The sequence below is a fragment of the Mycetomoellerius zeteki genome, unplaced genomic scaffold (assembly GCF_001594055.1).
Source record: "Mycetomoellerius zeteki isolate Tzet28-1 unplaced genomic scaffold, Tzet1.0 scaffold112, whole genome shotgun sequence".
Taxonomy (NCBI): domain Eukaryota; kingdom Metazoa; phylum Arthropoda; class Insecta; order Hymenoptera; family Formicidae; genus Mycetomoellerius; species Mycetomoellerius zeteki.
Genome location: NW_017256040.1, coordinates 538,668 through 550,444, shown reverse-complemented (window position 1 = coordinate 550,444; position 11,777 = coordinate 538,668). Strand labels below are relative to the sequence as shown.

Below are 11,777 nucleotides of genomic sequence, written 5' to 3'. Positions count from 1 at the left end.
AACGAAAATAAACTGGAATAAATGCTAACGATTACAATATAGGTTACAATATAGCTTACAATATAAGAGATATATAGAAATTCTTTTTAATCTTCTAAGGGCAATACGCAAATCTTCTGAATAGCTCGTTGCGTTACACCTAATGGGATTTTTAACTCAACTGCTCGGACTAAACCATCCGATCCTTCAAACATCTTAGTTATTCGCCCTAGTTTCCACTGTAGCGATGGCGCATTATCATCGTATTAACAGCGTATTAACACGAGTGCACCGATCTTGAGGTAGGGATTTGGTTGCACTTCCTTCCATTTGTATCTAGCTTGGAGTTGAGTAACATATTCTCTGGACCAGCGTTTCCAGAATCCTTGAACTAAACGAGATAATAATTGAAAACGCGACAAACGATTCAAGGGTATGTCCTCAAGGTCGGGCTCAGGTATCGCTGTTAACGGTGCCCCTATTAAGAAGTGTCCGGGCGTTAAAGCATTTAAATCCAAGGGGTCCGTTGATACAGGTGTAATTGGCCTTGAATTTAATATAGCCTCTATTTGCGCAAAAATCGTCGTCAATTCCTCGAACGTTAAACTAGTTTGGCTGGTGACTGCCTTTAAATGCGATTTTGCGGCCTTTACAGTGGATTCCCACAATCCTCCTACATGCGGTGAGTACGGTGGGATAAACGTCCATTTTATTAGCTGTTCTGATGCGAATTCTAATATCTTATCCTTGACTTGCCCGTCCTGCAAAAACTTAGATAGTTCGTTTTTTGCTCCGACAAAATTTTTCCCGTTGTCGGAATAGATATGACAGCTCTTACCGCGTCGTGCTATAAAACGTTTTAAAGTGTTGATAAATGCGGATGTCGATAAGTCGGAAACAACTTCCAAATGCGTGGCTTTAGTAGCCATACACACGAATACCGCTAGATAAGCTTTTCCGGTTTTGTTACGTGAGACCTTAATCAAAAAGGGACCCGCATAATCGACTCCTGTTTGTGCAAACGGACGCCCTGGATTTACACGGGTAGCAGGTAGGTTACCCATGATCTGGGTTAGATTCGCTGGAGCTTTACGAAAACACAAGATATATTTACGTAATACACTGCGAATTTCCTTTCGCGCTGATACTATCCAATAAGTGTCACGAATGATAGCACTCAAAGTATTGAGTCCCGCGTGTAAATATTTATAATGCATGTCTCGAATTAACAATTTGGAAAATGGATGGTTTGAGGGAAGGATAATCGGGAATCGCTTTTCATAAGCTAAGCATTCTTTAATCGACCTCTTACTCGCAAGATTCCTTTTCTATCCAAAAAGGGATATAAGATACGACTGCTACGAGGTATTCTTCCCTTCTTCTTACTGAGTTCTTGCATCTCTTGAAGAAACGTTTGACGCTGAGTCATTTTTATCAGGATCATGTCAGCTTCTCTTATATCATCCGCTTGCAAAGATTTAGTATTACTCTGCGATACATTTTTACGGCAGTTTTGAATAAATTTGAAACAATAAGCAATAACTCGCCGCAATTTGAATAATGACGAGAATTTCTCCAGCAGATTGCACTCTTCGTTTTGATTAGCTACTAAAATTCGTCCTGTTACCTTTTCTTCTAAGGGTTTCGGCTCTTCCGGAATAGCTTCATTCGGCCAATGATTTTGGGTGAACCTTAGCCAGTGAGGTCCTGACCACCACATTTCCGAGTTTGGCAGCTCTCTGGGATCAATGCCCCGCGAAAGAAGGTCCGCAGGATTGAATTTCGTACGTACGTGTCGCCATTCATTCTGACGGGTCGGACCTTGAATTTCTGCCACTCTATTAGCTACGAACACCTTGTATTTGTTCGGTTCGCCTCGGATCCAGTGAATGACGATGCTTGAATCACTCCAATAGATGCATCTTTGAATGGGAAGCGTGATAGCCTTCCTTACTTTAAACGCTAGCTTAGCTAGTAGTACTGCACTACACAGCTCAAGTCTAGGGATCAATAGAACCTTCAAGGGAGCTATGCGTGACTTAGATGTAAGAAGTTTGGAGCTCCTGGTTCCTTGCGCGTTTGACGAGCACAAATATATGCAAGCGCCGTAGGCCAATTGCGAAGCGTCGCAAAATCCGTGCATTTCGATCTGAATAGCTCCTTGCGACACCACATGTCGTGGTATCCTTATTTCCTCCATAGCTTCAAGCCTCTCTTTGTATGAGCTCCATTCCACTAACAAATCAGACGGTATTTCGTCGTCCCAACTCACGCTCAGCTTCCATAAGCCTCTCATGAACAGTTTAGCTCTTATTACTACAGGTCCGATGAGGCCCAAAGGATCATAGATTTGCGCTATAACCGACAGGATACTCCTTTTTGTATTGCTAATCGTCGTAGACATTATCACTTTAAACTTGAAAACATCCTCCCGCGCATTCCAGCGAATTCCGAGAGTCTTGACTTCTTCGCTAGAGGTGAGCGGAACTTCTATCTCACCCTCGGTTAACAGGTCTGATACATTGGAATTCCATTTTCTAAGCTCCATTCCTGCCGTTGCTAGAATTAGTGTTACATCCTTCCGTAGCTGATACAATTGTGAGATAGATTCGCTTCCTGATATCCAATCGTCCATATAAAAGTCATTGGCGATTGTGGCAGATGCTTCTGGATATAGTGTCGTGTTATCAATGGCAAGTTGTTTAATACACCTTTGTGCTAGATAGGGAGCAGATGCTGTCCCATATGTCACCGTAGTGAGCTCGTACTTGCTGATTGTCTCTTCCACTTTCTCTCTCCAAATAACTCTCTGTACTGCTCTATCTTTTTTAACAATTCTGATCTGGCGGAACATCTTTGATATATCTGCCGTTATAACGTAGTTATGTTGCCGAAATCTTAGTAAGACTTCCATAAGTTCTTGCTGTAAATTGGGTCCAACTCGTAATAGATCGTTCAGAGATCTTCCAGATGACGTTTGACAGGAGGCTTTCAAATACCACTCTAAGTTTTGTTGTCGAGCTCTCCTCCCTGATGACCCCATGATGCGGTAAATAGTTTACGATAGCGGAATTGCCATTGTTCTCCGGGAGTAGTTCCATGTGTCCCATGTTCTCGTAGTCTTGCATGAACTCCAAATATCGCTGATGGAATATCGGGTCGTTCCTAAATCTACGTTCGATTGACCGAAGTCTTCTTATTGCATTGTGCTCCGAAGCTCCCAACGTTGGAGTTTCGTCCTTGAATGGCAGAGATACCACAAATCTTCCACTTTCGTCTCGATAAGTGGTTGCTTCAAAATGTTTCTCACATGCTTCTTCCTCAGGAGTTAGTTTTCGTTCAAGCTCACATCGCTCGATTGCCCAGAACTTCTCTAATTGCTCATTTAGATTTTCGTTAGATACTACGCAGCAGACTCTAGTGGTCGGTGTCCCAGTAGGAGTAAGTTTTCCGCCTAGCAGCCATCCCAGTTTTGTATTCTGGAACACTGGTTGCTTGTCATTTAATTGAATCCTTCCTTTCTGTAGAATGCTCCAGAAGACCGATGATCCGAGTAGCATGTCCACCCTTTTCGGTTCGTTGAATGTTGGATCAGCTAATTGAGAAAAAGGAATGGTTTCTGGAATTTGCAATTGGGACAATTCAATTCGTTGTTCTGGTATCTTATTCGTGATCTGATCGATTACCGTAAAGCTTAAAGATTCTGCGTATTTGTTAACCCTTGACTTGATAGTTGCCGTTACGACCTCGCTTGTTAATGTTGTGTTTCCGCGAAACCCAGTAACCTGCTCTCCGTTCCGATTTTAAGCCTAATTTCTTAAGTAAATCCGCTGTAACAAAGTTAAGAGTAGCTCCATTATCTAATAATGCACGCGCTGTGTGCAATCTCCCATATTTATCGAAAATATGTACTTCCGCAGTTGATAAAAGAATTTCCGGATTCGTATCTCGTGAAGCGCATGTTACAATGGAACTCGCCGCGGACTTTTTCTCCTCGGATTTAGCTTCCACAGTCTCATTTTTGTTCGAGCTATCGCTGCTCCTGTAATGTAACAAAGAATGATGTTTGTTGCCGCAATGCCTACACATACTAGATCTACAGTCCCGCACGAGATGATTTGTGTTCAAACAATTTAGACACAGTTTAAGTTTACGAGCCTCAGTTACTCTTGACTGAACAGATAAGTTTTTAAACGAATCGCAAAGATAAATCTTATGCTCTTTCTTACACACCGGACAACTTAGCTTCGATTGATTGGTGATATGAGCTACGCCTTTCCCTTTTTTTGTTGATTTTTCGCTCTCTTTGGATATGCTATCCAAAGCTCTAACGCTTTCCAACATGTTACACTTATCCTCTAAAAACGCGATAAATTCTTTGGTTTTGTACTCTTTCTTATGAATGGTTTTCTCTTCCCATTCACGTGCTGTTACGGAATCTAATCGAGTGAGAATCCATTCAATAATCAGAGGACACCACGTTTCTGTGGCGTACTTAAGTGCTTTCAAAGCCTCCAGATGCTGCTTTAGGCAATCCGTTAGGTTACGCAATTTGCTGCTAGACTCCTTTTCGATTTGTTTAAGATTAAATATTGCCCGCGCATGATGCCTAGTTGCTAGACGAGAGTTATCAAAACGCCCTTTCAACAAGTTAATTGCTCTAGAATAGTTAGCTTCGTTTATTTCCAGAGATTCAATTATCTTTTTTGAGCTTGCATCTAATGCCGATTGTAAGTAGAAAAATTTATGCACATTTGATAAATTATGATTTTGATCTACTAAAACTAAGAATGTGCTATAAAATGCTGGCCATTGTTCGTATGTCCCGTCGAAAGTAGGAAGACTCATTACAGGTAGCCTAACGGACGTACCTGCTGCAGCCGCATTTTCGCTAACTATAGGCACACTTTCTACCTCTACATTGACTCGCGAATGTGAATTTTCTTCTACGATAAGTCGCGCCTTGGCTACAATCGCAAAGTAAGATTCTTCGAATTTGAATCGCTCAGTTTTCTGCTTTGCTCAGAGTGGTCCAATGCTTCAATCTGTGTTTGGACTTCTTCGTAGATATCTCATGACTTCTCGATTTTTTCCAACCTAATACGAAGTTGCGTCAGATTCTCCTTGTTAACCAAGAATCCGCCGAGATACGTGTCAAACTTTGTTAATTGACCCTTGATTATTCCACGTTTACGTTTAAACTCTGTATACTGTTCCTCTTTGTTCGACATTCTGTTGATAAGGTTACAATTAATATATGAATACTACTAACAATGAATTACCTTTGTGGCGTCTCTGTAAAGATAGGTTATGCTTTCTCTCGATACTCGAAATTTTTGCGGTTAGGTTCGTAACCTCGAAGAGCTCGGGCTACCTTCCTTCGTCTACACGTGTATCCTGCTTGTATGCTTCTCAGGATCTCTCTAATTTTCGTTCAGATAATCGGCACGTGGCCGTTATATGCAACGGTTACCTTCCTCAGTTTTGTTTATCTCAGCCTTTTACCGGCTGAATCCGGCTCGAAGGACCAGCTTTGTTGACGTGATATTTTATGAATGCTTTTTGAACGTTTTGGGACCGATAACTGCTGCCTGGATTTCTTTAAAATATGCTTTATTCCTTCTTAGAAATTTGGGAAAACTTGAGCGTTCGTTCCTAACGACTCGCGCGCGGCAACAACAACGTTCTTCCGGCAGACACACGCACCACACTCTCATCCCCTCCTCCCGGAAGTGAGTGCGCCGCGTACAGTACAACGGCGCCAAATACAAATTCAAGCAAACTCAACTATTGCTATGCAACAGTAGTTTTTCGTAAAACTTTTCCGCCAGGGTTTCCTATCGCGTTTTTGTAGTGACTATTTCAATCTTGGACCTAATTAGTCTATCGTCCAACACTATTAGATATCAAAGCAGCAACAGACCAATCTTTGGAGTCAAGTAATTTTGTTATTTTTAACTTCTATGTGTGTCAAAATGTAAATCTGTTTTTCCTTTCTGTAGTTAGTTTCGAAGTAAGATGCATTTAGTAAATAATAAGCTAAATTTGAGTTAATATCTTTATTGAATTAAATTGTTCAACTCTATTGTTTTAGTCAAATTAATGATATATTGAGTAGGAGCAATGGCGACCTATAGAAATGATTAAAAATAACTCAAATAGGTTATAATTTGACATATACAAATAGGTTATGAATTTAACAATAAATAAGCGTTTAGTAATTCTTTAATATGGTTATTAAATCTGACATGACGGACTTTTGCGCTACTTTTATTAATATAGAGTTCTATTGTCTATTAAATTCGAGATCATAAAATTTGTCAGATAAATGACAATAGTATTGCCAATTGGCTTCTTTAAGAAACAGTACAAATACAAAATAAAGGTGTATAAATACAAGTTACAAGACAAATGGCAAGTAAAAAAATTTGTTAAAATAATACCATATTTGAATTGATGATATCAAAAGATATGGAGACTCGCGAAAGTTGAAAGAACAGCGTTTTACTCAATTTATTTTATCGCTCAAATATTTTTTGCGAATTATTGTATAAAAAAATTGCACGTCCTTTGTGTATATTTTTTCGTGTCGATGTTCTGAGATGTTGCAACCTTCAAACCTCGATGCAAAAATAACCTATTGTGGGCGTTCTATCCAATCTAAAATTTACCCGGGATTAACAAAACCCTCACCTGTTTCGTAAATTGGTGTCGGATACCGACAGGCTTCTACGATTGGTCACCATCTGCTTGGAAGTCTGAAAATCACGCGCAAGGTCATCATCAGGCTCGAAAACAAGGCTGATTTCCGCCGTAGGATAGAAATTTTATTGATCTATTTATTCTTCTATTTTTCTGTATTGTTAAGATATATTCAGATTGGAAGAGATTATGCACACATCGATTATTATATAAGTCACAGTCATGATAATACTGTTATTAAGTTTCATTTTTGCTGCAAAAAATAATGCTAGCGTAAAGAATTTATCGCATATTATTCTCTCAACGCAATGATTCTCATTAAATCTGTTATAGCCGTAGAAATAAAGCGCTCATCGATCAATCAATTTATCGATCTAATTTATTTGCGCGAGCTATATTCCGACATTACTTCTTCGATCGAGTAAATGATGTCGATAAAAATTCAAAACAGTTTTTTGAACTATCAGGAGATTCTATCCATTATATACTACCTCTCTTAGTATGATTATAATTATTAACTCTAGCAATTTATAAATTATAAAGTATTATAGTATTAATAAATAATTTTTTTAATTGTAGTTATTTGATTTTTATGAAAAATAAAGAGAAAAATCTAGAAATATGATTTATATCATTAATATTTTAGCATTAATATTAATCGTAAATTATGAATATTAATTATTATTAATATAAATTTTTATTATTCATTATTTTAAAACCTTAGAAAGCATATAACGTAAACTACGTTGATTCTATTATTAATTTATACTAAATTTTTAGAAAATTAATAACGTGCGATAAACATTATTAAAATAAATATATCGTAAAAAGAAATTTTTTAATATCGTAACGAAAACGTATTGAAAACATTTTCCTTAAATATTTTAATTTTAAACATTTCACTCGAAATACATGCGCTATATTTTATAGTTGCTAATCATAATTCCGTCTCATTCTCGCGAATGATGCGAAGGAGCATCTTGAATGAGCCTTGATCATAAAGTTCTTCGGTTTTCTAATCTCGTATGGCGTCTGTAGACGATTAACGATGCCAAGCGTTCGAGGATGTCTCAAGCAATCAGGGGAAGTAAGGGATCTACTATTCAGGATCTCCCTATCGGTGGAATCGACACTGAGGATTGCAAATTCCGCAGAACCCCTTACACAGAAGAGAGCGATACGTCTGATTGTGAGAGGAACGAGGATTCTTCTCGAGACAAGTCTCCGGTAATGAATCGCAGCATCGTTTTCGTCACGTACCGAGAAACGACGGTGACGGCCGTTAAGTATCGAAAATTCGATCCGGTCGGACGACCGTTTCCGCGATCAATTACATTTGTCAAAATTTTTCTGACATACATCGGGATATGTTAATTCAGCCTGCGTTTCGAATCAAATATAATCAATGATGATTATCGCATTGCTCGAAACCAGTTTTAGAATCTATATCGGTAATAGTTTGAGTAGACTTATCGTGCAGATCTATGTGAACGAAAATGTAAACGAGAGGATATGTTTCAGCAGTTCTGTCAGTTTAATATCAGATCTTGAGTTCTCGATTTTAACATGACAGTATAAATTAAGAGGAAGGATTACAAGGAAACACGAACGATCATTAGTAGTATAATCTAAGTTAATTAAATTCTTGAAAATTATTGGAAAAAACGTTTCTATGGTTGCGTTCAGCAGAGAAAACTAATCAGTTAGTGCTTGATGATTCTTTAATATGATTGATTCTTGCCTTTAGTTCTTCGCTGGATCTAAATGTAGAAACCAATCACATTAAAAAATCACTAATTGTAAGTGCTAACTGATTAGTTTTCTCTGCTGAACGCAGCCAATATATTACAAAGCCTTTACCGCTATAGGCTTTATCTACCTTTAATAAATAAAAGAATATAATGTAGTGATTTATATGTTATATGTATATTTTCAACATATTTAAGATAAGAATGCTAAAATATTTGTGTACACGTATCTTTAAGATAAAAGTTTTTAATATTTAATATAAATGAAAACATGCTCTTGGTCGCCGAGATAATTAAGATAGAGATAATTAATCACGTTCTCTTCGGTTCTATTAAAAAATAAGTAATATCAAGTAACACGGGACAATGCGATTTAGAAAAAATAAAATGAACAGAACATTCGCAAAGCGTAAATTCGGAGGAGTCGATATTAAAAACCCATAGCGGTAAAACGTATTAATTACCGAGCAAGACGAAAGATTACCGGGCGAACCGGGCAGCCGAACTGAACAAAGGTAGGCGATACGCGTTACCGTTATAACAGGCCAAGATGATGGATGGACAGGGTGTGTTAAGAAAGAAGTCTCTGCTACTATCGCGTTCCCGTTGGTGTTCCACGAAAAAAATTTACTTCGCAGCTTCTTACTTCGTCGGTGGATTAACGACACGTAGTCACTGTCCGGTTGTAAAAAGATTAAAACGCAATTTTTGATGATGTCTCGATAGATTTGGTCTGAAAGAATACGTGAGACGTGAGACGTATCCAATACATAATTTAGCGTAAAATCAAAGAGGATGATTAAATGTTTTATATAGAAGCATATAATTAACAATTGTTTATTTTTTATAAAGTTTATATAAAAATGTGCATCTATCTGATGTGATATTAGTTAAACTGCTTGCGTTATTCAACATTGAATGGACATACAATACATATTGCCCTTATATCTTTAATAAAGAACCATTTATTTAATTAATGAAACTATTTCTAAAGGTATTTAACACAGAAATTTGCCAATACTTCCCATTTACAACCAGTACTTAAATTGCGATTTTAGTCTTAATGTTGTGTCATCAGTAATGTTGTGTTATCATTAAACGCTCTTTCAGATGCAACAAATAAACGGTGCATCTAATTGACCGAAATCATGATTATAGCGAAGCAGTCTTAACTTTAATCAATCGTGAAACATAAACGCTTCATCTTTATGATCACAAGGGGCGTTACGTCGTTTAATAATTAACCCAGATACACGTGTCGGAGGAGGCCATAGAATTGTCGATAAAAATTCTATTCGTCTGATGTGCTCACTGATGACTGTAGCTTGAATAGCTCACTCTATGCGAAGAACACAGTGCTCCTTTCTTTCAGGCTCGATCCTATTCCACAAAACGCACGTGCACGAACGGTACGAGCGCATCTTCGAGCTTGCTCAATCACCGATGACACACGTAGCCGTGGATTATGCTAATCTAACCGTATTTCCCTCTCGTTGTCGCCATCCCTCTCGCACCTCGATTTCATCTTTTTAGAGATCACGGCGAAATGATTAATGGAAGAGTTCCGTTTCGAAATTCTCACGCAGAGGAACGGACCGAGACGTGGGCGTTCGCATACGTCCGAACAAGTATTTAGCGAACGGTAGAAAAATAATCGATCAATAAATATTATGATGAACCAATGAATCTCTTGTTCTGTGGCGTACGTAAATTTTTGCATGAGAATAAATCAAATAAATCAAACCAAATAATAGTCGCGCTGGTGTAATCTAGTCAATTTAGTCAGGCTATAATATCACTATATAGAGAATTTTAACCTCTGATCGAGTTTAGCGATTTATATTAAATATTGATGATTATATAAAATGTAGATTTAATATGTGTAATCATTTTTCTTTAAGAAATAGAAAGACACAGAGAGAGAGAGAGAGAGAGAGAGAGAGAGAGAGAGAGAGAGGAATGTTGTAAAAATATTTTAAAAGAATATATATAACATAAAATATGAGAATCGAAATATTTACATGATGACATAAATAATGCTATGAATTAAATAAGAATGTCATAAAAGTTGCATTAAATGGCATTAAATTATGTCACAAATTTTTCGTTGATGAAATGACATATATCGTGTTATTTAAAGATATTAAAAAAGTTATACAAAGAGCTTTATATAAAAATATATTTTGCAGGGCGAAATCCAAAAATGGCGGGCGTCTGCTTAGGGAAAAACTGGAAAAAATTGGTTTGAATCTACCAGCCGGTAGAAGGAAGGCCGCCAACGTCACGCTCTTAACTTCTTTAGTGGAAGGTGAGTGCTCTTATTTCTTCCAAAAATCTCATTTACGAACTATAGTTAAAAAATTCATGAGAAAAAAACATGTAACATTAGAAACCATTAAATCTGACATGTGTATTACAAACTTGATAGTCGTAATAATTAAATATTAATATATTGCTATGATTTATGACTTTGTTAAGCAAATATGATCACGGGTCTATCGTAGATACATATTGCCACATACATTATACATGATTGTTTCTATTCCTGATTTTCAAGCTTTCAACGTTACTTTACATATAAATTTTGTGTATAAATTACCGCTTTCACTGAGATCAGAATGTGTGATCAGAATGAATATTCTATCGCTTGAAATCGTAGAATTAGAATCTTGTTCTTGAAAATAGACTAATATATCTAAATTTTCAGTTAATTTCAACTTGATTTTAGTTCAACGGTACATTGATTCAGAGTTTAAAGAACTTAATATAAATAAGTTATGAGAAGAATCATGTCTAACAAGATTCTGGCCAAAGAAAAACCATTTAATACGAATCGTTGCACCTAAGAGAAAGCACACTTTTCAGAACAGCTTGTATAGTGTTTAAAATAGTGACCGATGCAAATTACTTCCTATTACCTATATATTAAGTAAGTTAACAGACATTTGTCGGGCAAAGCAGTATTAAGGTTGCTTGTGAACTACACAATATCTTCGTAAACTCTATTACATCTTGGAGTGAATACGACGTACGCTGTCCCATAAAGCGCGCCAATGAAATCATCTCTTCTGTGAAATAACGCAAACGTAAAATCTTTTTCCTACACGGTAATGGTGAATGCGTCCTTTTTCTTCACCGGTAATCGTTTTCTTCATTAGCAACATTGATCGTATCCGGTATAAACGACAAACATATAACCAAACGGGAAGCTTTCCCTGCACGGTATCCCAGTTTCATAATGCGGTCACAATATTTATACGGAACTTTTACATTCCGCTGTGCGGAATTAATATCCGCATAATAATAAGCTGATGATATCAATGATATTTTTGCAAAGAGAACGTTGGA

At 37.2% G+C, this 11,777-nt stretch overlaps 1 protein-coding gene across 2 annotated transcripts in view; it reads left to right on the top strand.

The window, feature by feature from the left end:
• The window catches only part of TfAP-2 (transcription factor AP-2), a 75,393-nt gene that overhangs the window by 50,093 nt on the left and 13,523 nt on the right, over positions 1-11,777 (top strand). For both annotated transcript variants that reach the window (XM_018454714.1, XM_018454722.1), the window contains exon 6: positions 10,619-10,737. In XM_018454714.1, the coding sequence (XP_018310216.1) occupies positions 10,619-10,737 (119 nt within the window). The remainder of the gene's footprint in view (positions 1-10,618; positions 10,738-11,777) is intronic.